Source organism: Hippoglossus hippoglossus, chromosome 11 (assembly GCF_009819705.1).
Source record: "Hippoglossus hippoglossus isolate fHipHip1 chromosome 11, fHipHip1.pri, whole genome shotgun sequence".
Classification (NCBI taxonomy): Eukaryota; Metazoa; Chordata; class Actinopteri; order Pleuronectiformes; family Pleuronectidae; genus Hippoglossus; species Hippoglossus hippoglossus.
In genome coordinates this window covers 19,784,826-19,798,015 of record NC_047161.1, presented here as the reverse complement: position 1 = coordinate 19,798,015, position 13,190 = coordinate 19,784,826, and the positions used below count along the sequence as shown (strand labels likewise).

At 42.4% G+C, this 13,190-nt stretch overlaps 1 protein-coding gene across 3 annotated transcripts in view; it reads right to left on the bottom strand.

Annotated features, from left to right (window-relative positions):
• Window positions 1-617: 617 nt before the first annotated feature.
• The window catches only part of LOC117770507 (retinoic acid receptor beta-like), a 200,925-nt gene continuing 188,352 nt past the window's right edge, over window positions 618-13,190 (bottom strand). For all 3 annotated transcript variants that reach the window (XM_034600039.1, XM_034600042.1, XM_034600041.1), the window contains 3 exons: window positions 7,887-8,091; window positions 4,103-4,261; window positions 618-2,177 (listed from right to left, as the gene is read on the bottom strand). In XM_034600039.1, the coding sequence (XP_034455930.1) occupies window positions 1,894-2,177; window positions 4,103-4,261; window positions 7,887-8,091 (648 nt within the window). In that variant the 3' untranslated portion in view covers window positions 618-1,893. The remainder of the gene's footprint in view (window positions 2,178-4,102; window positions 4,262-7,886; window positions 8,092-13,190) is intronic.

Sequence of the window (13,190 nt, the reverse complement as noted above, 5' to 3'; positions counted from 1 at the left end):
GTTGCTTACACTGTCAAGTCTGAAGTCTAAGGCGGATGAGTGGAGTGGATTTGGGTATTCCACCCCACCATGTGCTTTCTAAATTATTGTACAATCTTCCTCGACCCACGCAGCTCAGCAATCAGAATTGCATTGCCCATGTGCCTCACTGGTTCAAACAAGACACTTCTGAAAGGATAGAGAAGGAAAAGTAAGTGGAGGAGCTCTGCTCATAAGGCCATAACAGAGCCCATTTGTGTGTTGCAGAGCCTGGTTGGTAGTTCATGCTGTTGGTGGTGGATACACACTCATGAGGTTGACATTCAAGCAGTTGTTTTGGAAAAGTCGAAGCTTTGATGACCTGACAACGTCTATTTGTGCAACTGTAAAATTTTTAACAGTATCCCGTTCTACTTGCATCTTGATAGAGAGATATGGGTATCTATAGACATCCTTTAAACCAGACCAGAGATGAATGCGTGCTCTGTTTGCTAGCAGGAGCGCAACATGCCTGCAGAAGAGAGAATGTGGATATGTGATGTTTATTCCAATCATCATCCATCATCATCATCCTTATTCATCTTGACATATGTATTCTTTTGCATTCTCTGATAAATAAGTTTCCCTGGCGATGAGATATCTTCTGTAATTGTACGTTCTCCACTGAACAAGGAAATCATGCTGGAGGAAATTGGATTTCTAAATAGCATGTGGCATAATGTGATGTCAGACATCTTCCTCATACATTCAGTCATCACTGTGGGGCCAGCTTTTTTTTAACTTGTGAAACCCCTGAACCGACCATGGTTAAAGTGGAGTCATGGTCCAGTAGAAGTATAGGGTGTCCTGTGTGATCACAGCCTGTTGCAGAAAAATCTCTGGTATCTATCAACAACCTAATTTGCCCAATTTGTTTTGACAGTGAGGTAAACTGATTTACGGAGGAGATACAGCCACCAGATGAGTTAATTTCATAGGCAGGCCGATTCTAAATCTAATCTGGTACGTCGGGTCTCTGCGGTTCATGCCGAGACTGGAAAGCTAAACAGACGCGGTCAATCTGATGAGTGTGTGTCAAAGGCTTTTGCTGTTGTGCTTCCCTCCTTTGAGAAAACAGATGAGCAGACTCGGCTGTCGATATGGAGAGAAGCTTCGCATTCTGGCGGTGTGGATGTAAACTCATTCATGTAGAGACATGAACGAGTAAGTGTTTTAAAAGACAAAAACTGTTTTAAATATAGCAACAAATATAAAATATTAGACTTCCATAATGTCAATATGCAATAACATTCTAGATAACTTTTTGAAGGACTTACAATTTGTCCCTCTTCAAACCTTGATGTATCGCCTCAAAGATAATATTTAAGACAATGAAAAAAGCACCACAAAATTCATCATAGAAACAGAGATCTAACCATACGATGGTATGTACAATGTACGTATGCCAACAATATGAGAGAGGGAAAGAGATGAGGACAGAGTAGGAAAGAGAAAGAGAGAGAGGAGTAAAACCACTTATCCAACTCCTGTCATGCAGATAAGGAGTTACACAGGAGACCTGAGGAGTATCATCTCTGGCGGTTTGTGAGGGCCACGCCCTTCCTGTCACAGTCCCAGAGAGACGCCATTACAAATGAGAGCTCAGTTCAGCATTATACACAAACCGTAATCCTTTGAGGCCTCCGTGTTGACGTTTTCTTTTTAAAGGAGGGAGTTTTAGAGGAATGGGAGAAGAAGGATATAAAGATAACATAATACCAAGCGTCGGAGAGTCAGGGCAGAGAGGTTGGGCATGGGGAGGGGGGGGTGGGTGGGGTGGTGTGGGGGGGGGGGTCTACTCCTTGCCGGCTGTTCTTTTTTTGTGTGCAAAGAAATGTCAGAGTAAGTCTCAGAGGCACCCATGGGTGCACTCTCCTAGGGCTCTTCGCTAGGAGGTGTGGCTGCAGCCTCCTCTGTGTCCAAGGAACCCGGCGACTCCTGGGCAGGGGTGTCCTCGTGGGGGCTGTCCTTGCCGCTGGGGCTGGCCCCTTCCCCTTCCCCTTCCCCCTCCCCCTCCCCTTCCCCTTCACCTTCCGCGGCCTTGGCTGAAGTGCTGTTGCCCTGGCTGTCTTGGCCCTCCGAGTTCTCCAGCATCTCCTGGATTAGCGGCGGCATGGAACCTGGGATCTCCATCTTCAGAGAGATGACGCGTTCTGCTCCTGCAAGACAAAATGAGGGTGGTAGACAAAATTGGGGGATGAATGTTATGTCTTGATTTTAGAAAAAGTTGTTCGAGAAGTATCTGAATTCAAGGTCCTCTGACTGGCTTTGTCTGAGCCTCTGAACGATTTATCCATTGAAAACCACCAGACATGTTGAAAGCTCCAAAACAATGTCCTGAATGGACATTGAGTGAAGATATTTAAATTTGTATTGATTCTAAAGCAAAATGAAGCAGTTTCAACAGGATTTCTTGATCAGACATCCTTTGTAAAATAATTGTTATAAAAAAACTGTATACTAAAACAATTTAATTTGTATTGTGCACTTTAATCGCAACAGTAACCTGCTTTTTAGCCCAGAAAATACAGAGAAGAGAAAATATCAAACCAAAAAGTTAAACTAAGAAAAAGTAAAGGATTAGGACACAAATGAAACCGATACAAACAGTGAACGCATTAGTAAGACAATAAGCTGGGAGAGGAATCAGATAAACCAAGGAAACAACAAGAAGCCAAGTTTAAACAAAGGGTTTAAAGGGAAGATAAAGAGCAGAGATAAAGAGTAGGAAACTCTACAATAAAGATTCCAAAGTCAAGGAGCTGAGGTCTGTGGAAGGTTGATAGAAGCGTTTGAGGCTGCCACAAAGCTTAAATAGGGTTTACGGCTCAGCACTGTGAGTCAGTCCAAAACATACATGGAACAGATCAAAGATGTTTTCAATCTATAGTGTTTTACAGGCAGCCAGTGTCGAGAAGGTGCTGCCTCCTTGTGTTCCTTGTCACCTTTCCTGTAAAGTTTTGCAACTGAATATTCACAATAACGATCAGAACATGCCACGATTGTCACCCACCAAAACACCCGCCATATACTGTGTTCATTTGATGTAAAAATGAACGTTGTACTTTCTTGTGTGTCCCCCCCCCCCATTATATCACAACTTGCTTATTAGTCCTTACTCAGCAGCCATTTCCCCAAGTTTGAAGATAACTGGGTAGTCCCCCCTTTTCCACTAAGTAGTCAAGATGGCAACTATCGAGTGTGAGAAATGCCCGACTTTTTGACCATTTTGAGTTCACCATCCTGGTACTCATATCTCAGTGCAAGTTTAAAGAACTCAAAGTTGAATAAACAACTTTGACACTCGTCTTATCTGTTTTTTAACCTCTTGAAACCCACTGGGTCTCCGGTGAACATTACAGACACTGAAAAGGTAAAATAATGTAGATGTCAATATGGACATGCTATACATGCTATCACCGTACATAACAACCATTTTCACCTATAAACCAAACACAATTCAAACACCAAGCAACTAAATCAGCATGTCCACGAAACACACAAACTAAACATGTCCACAAAGCCACTAACGACGATCATGCTGCTTCATTTCCTACAACACAAGGGCATTCCAACGGTATCTTTCTTATCTTTCTATGACCAAAACTCACTCAACCAGCAGCCGAGCGAGAACAAAAATTCAAGTTCACATCAAAGAGCGACATCCATTATGTCTGACCTCTAATGTTTTGTCACAGTAAGTTTTGTTTTAGTCCATAACTCTGATACAGCCGTTCATCCAATGTCTCTGTGTCACTTTGAAAGAACTCCAAGGTTGATTTTCTCCTTCTCTCAGTTTACTGACGGTCCCGAGTAAAACCTCTCCCGGCCCACGTCAGAGAACATTTGCATAAAGTTGAACCTTTTTCAATTTCTCCGTGTCACATTGCAGCAAGACACCAGCTTATTTGATAATTCTCCTCACAATGATAGCAGCCTGTCAGCCTCCAGCGTTTGAGTGCTTACGCGTCAATGCAGGAATGTCAGTCTCTGACATGCAGGCAGACGTGGATGCCTCCTGCTATTTGTAACTGCAGTGAGCTGATACGTGTGGTGCAAGCGTAAGGTGACATTTCCTTCCCACCTTTAGCACTGATGCTGCGCAGGTCTGTGATCTTCATCAGGGTTTTGGGGAACATGTGTGGTTTGCTGGGACGGCGCTTCCTCACGTAGATCTTCAGAGCCTCCAGCAGTGGCTCCTGGAGCTGGTCCACCTTGGAGGGCTCCTCCAGGTCCTGACGATCTGACACGCACACACACACACACACACACACACACACACACAAAATCCAGTCAGACTTGAGGCTCAGCTATGACAAATCCATGTCTTTGCCTTATCTGATGTAGACAAGCTAGAGGCTAATACATGTATCACAGCATGAAGCCTGGTTTGATTAAGAAGGAAGAGTTTATCTCATTATGTCAGCTCATTTGCTGCAGAGGAGAATTTGCCGCGATGGTTACAATTAGATAACTTGAGCAGAACACTCATTTAAGTCCTTTATTCTGACTGGTTGTGCTCAGCTCTGATAACTGTGCGGTTTTAGAAGTAAAGCTGCTCGGCAGATGTGGTTTTCAAAGCCGTGCATCTATCCAGAGACCACTTCCCTGCACATAGTGATTATTAGAATGACTCAGTGGTCAGATGCACCAGAGGCCTCTGCTCTCTGAACAGGGACACTGGCTCAAATCCCCCATTCCAAAAACATTAAGGACTTTTTAGCCGGTAGTTCCCTTTGGTTTTTATTTGGCTTTATTGTGCATCACATGTAGCCACTGGCAATGTTGAGAAGACTTAGCTTGGGTTTATTTTCATCACAGAAAATATTCTCCATTTGGAATATCCAGCAGATTTCACAACCCCGAGCGTCCAAGGTGGTAGCTGCTGCTTATTACATAAGCAGACCCAATAACAATATAGTGGACTCCTCATTACAATTACATTAAACTATGGCAGCTTTCCGATTTCCCTTTGACACAATTCTGTATCACAACTTGGGTTTCATCTTTGTTAACTGGGAGTTGGTAAAGATAATACTGTTCTAACTTAAAATCCCATTGGGCCGAGTCATGGTGGTGTTTTGCATTCAGAGATCTCAGAGAGTTAAACACTATCACAACCAAAATAGCTGATGATCAGAGCTACACAAACAAAACTCAAGATGTAATAAGGACCTTCTTTTAAGGTTGTTTGAATCATCTGATTCCAGACTGCATGATGCCATCAGGGGGAAATACTCTAAGAATTCAGCTCTCACATTCACTATCTTTTAGATTTCAAAAGATTGGTTCACATATTTCCAATCGATCTTAAAAAATGACACGCATGCAAAGTACATTTACTAACTGTTCCTCCTGTTATTTCTTGCTGTAATCACTTCCTTAATCAGTTCCAATGAAAGTGATGGGGATGCTCAAAAATGCTGCCACCTTTACCTGAGCATGTTAAAGCAGCAGGGCAGGAGGCTGAGGTTCACTTGTTAATATGAGTCTCACTTTATTTAGTGTAAAAGTCTTTTCTGATTGTCCCGACAGCACAGCTCAACAGGGAGGCACTTTGGGGATTTGGAAAAAAAAAGACTTTTAACACAGCATTGAAAAACAGGTGAACCCATCCTTTAAAACAAATCTCTGTTGGTTTGAACAGAACTTGGAATGACTGACCTGCCGATCCTTCAGTGAGGAGAAAGAGTTGTCATCATTTAAAGTCACTTAGTAAGATATACTACAGGATGTTTGCAGTTTCCAGGACTTTGATCATTGACATTTAAAAAAAAATTTTTAATTGATTTTTAAACTACTCTCTGTTTCTTGTGATTGTAAAATGTCTGGGTGTTTGACCACTGCTCAACGAGACAACTGAATATGTGAACTTGGTAGATGAGAAATCCTGATGGGAAACTATATAGATTCAACCATCAATTGAGAATCCAAAAGTGAAAGAAATAAAACCCAGTAATGTCTTATTTTATCTGAATGTCAGCTCTGAAAAAAAGTCACATTGAAGATTACATTTCAATCCACCTTTAGGCCTTAGGGTGGCAGTGTGTGCATTGAAATCAGAAGCTGCTGGGCCTGCAGACAAGGAGCATGATTACAGATGCAATCAGAGGTGTCTCGCACTTTCCTCGGATTATGCAAGAGCCTGAAATATTTGCTGAGGCTCTGGGGATTGAGTATATAAATATATATTGTTGAATGAAAACCCAGCGGCGAAGGAGCCGGAGCGCTGATGAAAATGACGGGTAGAGGGGAGCGTGATAATTAGAGGAGACGCTGTGTGACTTTCAGTGGACATACAGGAAAACTTTGTGCGTGTGTGTGTGTGTGTGTGTGTTTGCATATGCATGTGTGTGCGTTACAGACATGTGTGTTAATGTGCGCCGTAGCCACATGAGGGCATTAGTCATGCCTGAAGTATGGTGGTGGAAAACAAGCAGCCTCTTCTCTCTTGGGGGGGGGCAGTTCAAACATTCCACTCAGCGAACTGATTCTTGCTGTGACATACCTGCCCGTCATCTCTCTCCTCTCCCTGCTCTCTCTCTCCAGTCACAACAGCGCTGCCTCACTGACAGCAACCTGTGGTTGACCTGGTTTCAGACTCAGGTGGAGGCTGATTCACTTTCCCCCTCAAACTGAGTGATTCCTCTACCAGTGAACCTACCGAAGCTCTGCTGAACTGCGTCACTGTCACTGTCACAGTGTGTTTTGGGTGATGTTTAGTCCAATATTCTATATCCTATATAGTGGACAAAGGGTATCGCAGTGCATCATGAAAGTGGTGTACAACCGATGGTCACTAACCAGTATATACCATCATGCATTGCACTCATGCCATTAACGGGAAGAAAAATGGCGGAGAGACGAGGAAGAAAGGGCAGCACGTCTCAGCCTTCTCTCTCTCTCTCTCTCTGGAGATTCTTCTCCTTCTCACTCTCATCAAAAACATCACAAGTATCGCGAGGATAAAGACGGACAGGTTCACAGACCGATTTGAAGACAGTCCGCTTGAACATCCTTTTTTTTAAATCAATTTTTTATGACTGGCACATTGTGGCGGTAAAATGAGAGCAGAGCAGTGCATCCCAGCAAAAACAGTGGCAAACAAGTTTATTTCTACATTTAAACAGGGTCATTAAATACGCTTTTTACCTACCTGTATTGATGGTAAGTGTAAAATAAACATGTGAAATGTATTATGGTATTTCTCCACCGGCCAACATCGTTGTTATTGTTCTGTCATAATCCTAGAACAATGACATAATTACCGGGGCAGAAGAAATGCACTGGGTAGTGTCTGAAAGAGCTTTTTTTCTTTTGCAAATTAGGTCACTATCATCCTTTACATAGAAGTCACTATATAGTGAAGTAGGGCTTAGTGAATGAGTGGGTGGTATTGGACACAGCCCTTGTAAGTATCATTCATTTACACCACCACATTTATAAACATAGGGGCGCAGGATGAAAAATACCAGAGTTCCCCTTTGAGTTGAAATGTTGGAGTTACGATTTAACACTGTCAAACTTTAAAGACGTACTTTTGCTGTTGGACTGCTCACAGTTTAACAGCCACATATGCAACATGTGACAGGAGGTTACTGTTAGCTATGTGTGCAGTTTGTATATTTTATGTCTTGATGCTGGGTTCACCTATTTACTCACTTCAAAGTGACATAAATTCATAATTTGGCCACTAAGGGGCAGCTGAACGAGCTGATGACAACATATGACACATTATATGCAACTTGTGATGATGGGTTGCATTTACATGTGTGTCTCTTCCTTTCTCTCCGCCTTCTATTCTTATCGTGTCCTTCTTCCCCACTGCCCCCCCACCACTCCTCCCCATTCTGCCCCGGTTTGCCCACCTCCAGAGATGAGACAGATGGCGCTGAGGAGGCCTGTCTCCGTGTCGTCCATCTCGATGGGCAGCAGCTGGTTGGCAAAAGTGAACACCAAGTCAGTGAGAGGGCCGAAGCCAGCGTTGTGCATCTGCGTCCGGTTGAGGGTCAGCCCATCCGAGAAGGTCATGGTGTCCTTTTCGGGGGTGTACCTGGTACAGATGCGCAGGATCTGACAGGGGGGGAAGGAAGAGAGAGAGGCTCGGTCAGCAGGGACTTAGTGGACAGGAAACCTTATGTGACTATAAAATGGAGGGTTCGTCCATAGAGGGGAAGCTGCAGACAGTTTGCTTCGAACGTCTTGAAGCTGAGTTTGAACATTGACTGAGCATTTGTTCACTTTCATTATTTTTAATGAAAAACCTTTGGTTTGGTTGAGTCAAACTAAAAGTATAAGACTTAATCCAGCTATAATCCACAAGACAAAGCAGGAAATAAGGAGGATTTAACTGTACCACTTTCTACTGATTCCTTTCTGCTCAACCTGGCAATTCAAATGTGTTCTTATTAATGGTTGTATAACTGGTTTCTAAAGCATTACAGTACATTTTAATAAAAAGCAAATAGAGACATTACATACATTTATAATGTCTTTAGTACAGATGTCGTTTTACAGTGGGGCTGATTTGCTAAAACTGACTGTTTCTTTACATAGTGTTTATATACTGTGGCGACTTCACTATACTTCAAATATCAAAGCTGTAAACTGATCAGCCAGGACTTTAGAGCAGGTAACGTTCTTTAATCAAAGCATGGAGCCAAAGAAAACCACTGAAGCTACAAAATCAGTTTGAAATCATATTAGTGATGGTTCAGAATGAGGCCACAGAGACACACTGATCAGTCACAACATGCTTTACTTTGTGGCGCTCACAGCATAAATTAAATTTTAAGTCCCAAACCAAAATGAGCATCATATCAGATACCCACATTATTACTGGACCTTCATGATGGGAAGCCATACTCACAATTTCACAGAGGAGATGTGAGAAGGACTGAAAGTGACTGAATAAACGTTCATATTTTGGTTGCAAAATCATCCACACTTCAATGGAACAGGAAATAAAACACGAGGAAATATTGTCACATGTAGCTTAAAAAAAAACTATATTGACGAATTAAATTAAGATACTTTACATCTTGTTTTATTGGCTCAGTGTGAAAAGATGTGCATCACCTTTAATCTTGTTACTGGTAAAAAAAGAAAGGTCAGGTTGTATTTTACGAAATATTTATATTTATATAACTGACGGAGACAGGTAGATACAGACACACAGACACACACACACACAGACACACACACACACACACACACACGCACACACACACACACACACACACACACACACACACACACACACACACACACACACACACACACACTCCTGCAGAGAGGAGAGAAGTTCCTTACGTAGATTATGATGTGTGAGTGATTAGAAATGAGCAGAGTCACTTGTTGACCTGCGGGGCCGCCCAGATACTGTAAAGGTTATAATCTGAGTGTTTTATCACACAAGCCTTAGTGGAGAGCATATGGAGAGCATCTAAATAATCAAAATATAAACATGTTGATTTTATTACTTTATTTATTTATTTGTGTGTGTGGGACCTCCACTTTGCCACTGGGCATTTCTCACACTATTTTCCGCACTTTTTTGTGTGTTGCTTTATCTACACATCCCACCAGGACCTGATTTCCAGCGACAGCAAGCAGCTGTTTTCAGTGAAAAGTCTTTGATACACTCCATATCCAGTTCCAAACACATGTAGAACAAAAGTAGCAGATAACTCTTGAAAAACATAGTGTTACAATTAAATAAGATCCAGGTGTTTTTTATCAGGAAATAAAGTAGCTGAACATTGAAGGAACATGTTTAGTTACCAGACACGTCTGCAACAAAGGTGTATGCTGCTCCGCATTGTAATGTTGTAATGCTAACATATTGGATGTAGATTATAAAGTAAAAATATGTTATATGCTATTCTTAGTTTGTTCTGCTGCCCCCTTGTGGGCAGAAAATCTATTCATGCAACCTGAGGTAAAAAAACACTGCAAGTTTTTGGACTTTCATAACAATGAAATAAAGACATGAAATATACAAACTGCCCATAAATATGCAAACACATAATTTACAGTACCAACCTTCTCACAGTCATTCTCCCAGACTGTGAGAAGGTTGTTACTGTTACATGTGAGTACGTGTGAATCTGTGAGAAGTCTCAACCAAGTTTCCCAGAAAGAGCAACAGAGAGAAGAGGCACAGCCAAAACAATGACCTTCCACACACTCAAAGAAAATAACCTTTGGGTCTCCCTGCTGCACTGCACTGCGTGTGCGTGTGTGATTGTGTGTGTGTGTGTGTGTGTGTGTGTGTGTGTGTGTGTGTGTGTGTGTGTGAACACCTAATGAAGCCAGTGACGGTGGATGTGAAGCCTACAGGAACCTTTGAAGCTATTTGAGTGGGATGCTTCTGACAGTGAGTGGCAGGCGTGTCTGCAACATGAAACAGAATAAAACATGGCTACTGGCAGTACTCACACCGGCTGGCCAGGCCTGCGCTCAGACACACACAGACACACACACGGTGTTTGATCTTTACTATGACACTCCCTCGCCCAGGCCTGGTGCACAATACCTACGCCCTTCACCACAGAAATGTGCTGGTGAAGGGATGCTGATGGCTGAGTGGGAGCCAGAAAGTCACCACAGCCTTCAACTTCTCACCTCTGTTTCCCCGGGAGGTCACTGCTGCTCCACTGCTCAGCCACATCTGATTAGTGGGACTATATCAATGAAAACTCATTTATTAACGTGGCACTGCCACAGAAACTGAACTTGATAGAAACATACTCAAAGTGAATAACAATCTATTCCTGGTTATCGTCAGCATTCATTAACCCAGGATATGTGTGCATGTTGTTTAGCTACTTTGCATTTACACCTCACATTAAAATGCATCTTCATGCATTAATCATAGATTTTACATGCCCCCACCGAAATGCAGATCATCCTTTCCAACACTACCTCTGTTATGGTTCATGTCTTTTAAAGACAGATACATCAGGCTGCTGAGAGAACTCTTTTATAATCATTTATGATTTGTAATCAATGGGTTTATTAATAATTAATGAGTCATTTATGCAGGTTTGTTTATGTATGTAAGAGATATATGCTCAATGGCCGTATAACAATAATCATACTGGGTGGTTCTTCCCACTGTTCTTCAAACAGTTCTTCATGACATTGATCCAACAATATGTTGGAAACGTTCCTCAGAGATTCTGCTACATGTTGACATGACTCCATCATTTCTGCAGATTTGTCAGCTACACATTCATGTTCAACCAAAAAACAAAGGTTCTACTGGGTTCACATCTGGCGACAGTAGAGGTAAATGGTAAATGGTCTGTATATATACAGTATATATATAGCATTTCTCTTGGTGACCACTCCAAGTGCTTCACAGTACAGTTTTTTTGCCATTCACCAATTCACACACACATTCATACAGTGCATCTATGGGCAGCAGCTTTTTCTATGAGAACGGCACAGCCGACAGGGGCATTTTGGGGTTCAGTATCTTGCCCAACGACACTTTAGCATGCGGAATGGGGAAGACTGGGATCAAACCGCTGTCTATCTGGTTAGAGGACAACCCGTTCTACCCCTGAGCCACAGCCAACACCCAATGGTCCCTGAAGTTCATTGAACCCACTGCCATATTCAGGAAACTAGTTTGACACTTTTACTTTACCCTACTGGAAGTAGCCATTAGACGATGGTAAACTGTGGCCAAACGGAACAAACATGGTCTGCAACAATACTCAGACAGTGGCATTCAAATGAAGACTGATTGGTATTTACTGACCCAAAGTTTGTCAAGAAAACGTTCCCACCGTCACACCACCACCAGCAGTCAGATGATACAGAGCAGGCTGGTTCCATGGATTCATGCTCTTGACACCAGATTCTGCAGCCTCAGCAGAAATCCAGGTTCATCAGACCAGGCTACGTTTGTTCAGTCTTCACCTGTCCTGTGCTGGTGAGTCTGTGTCCCTGCAGCCTCTTTACTACTCTCTCTAGTAAAAAGTGGTTATCTGAGTTACCATGGCCTCTCTGTCAGATCCAACCGGTCTGGCCTCTCTTATTAACAAGATGTTTCCGTCTACAGAACTAAACTGAATGTCAGCAGATCAGCAGTTTCAGAGACAGTTAGAGAGAGAGAAAGAGAGAGAGAGAGAGAGAGAGAGAGAGAGAGAGAGAGAGAGAGAGAGAGAGAGAGAGAGAGAGAGAGAGAGAGAGAGAGCTCAAATGACTGTGTGTGAGTCTATCTGACTTGTGATGAGCTCGTTTTTACTGCACTAGAGGTGTTGCGATAACCAAGTAGTCAAGATAACATGAAATATTGATATAATGTTAGTAAAACACATATAACATAAAATCGTGTTGATAATCCAGCACCAATCATTTGACCTCAGACCGACCTGCTCACCTTTTAAGTCAGTATTTACTAATGATGTACATTTAATATCAATCCTAAGTCATTAATAAGAACAATTGGCATTGGGTTGTGGGAAATCCATGTGGTTATGGTTCCTCCTCCTTTGATATGTCTTTAGCTAGCTCCCTGTCTTGTAGCTAGCTATTAAGTTCTATTAGACCCAAGTTTAATTAAAAATAAAGCTTTACTTCAATCTGTATTTATCATTTTAAGATTATAATAAAGCAGGAATAATTATTATGTGGCAATGATTGAAAAAAAGAATGAAACTGTCCCTAATTATATTAGCCTAAATATACTCTCCCCTAAACACACGCACGCGCACACGCACACACACACACATACACAAGCCAAGCATGCAGGAGTGAGACAGACGAGGAAGAGAGACAGCCATTTTGCCTTTTTCCATCTCATTACTGTGGCTACATTACAGTACATTGCTCCACTTCACAAGCCCTAAATAACAAACATTTACCCGCTGGCAGGCGGCAGACTCTGCAGACATCTCTGCGTCTGTGCTCCATAAAGAGCACACAGCATCATTAACAAATGCAGTGCGAGGAGTGAATGCCCCACATTCAAAAACACAGGCAACCGTCCTAAAAAAAGATTAGGGGCTGAGAAATGTGTCTGCATGTCTAATCTAACCTCTACTACAGACTGCTGCTCCTCGTGATGAACTGAATTGACTGGCATGATCAATTTATCTGAACTTCCTGACTCCCATTGGCCAGCTGAGGAGGTCATCCAATAAGATCTGAGGATTGGT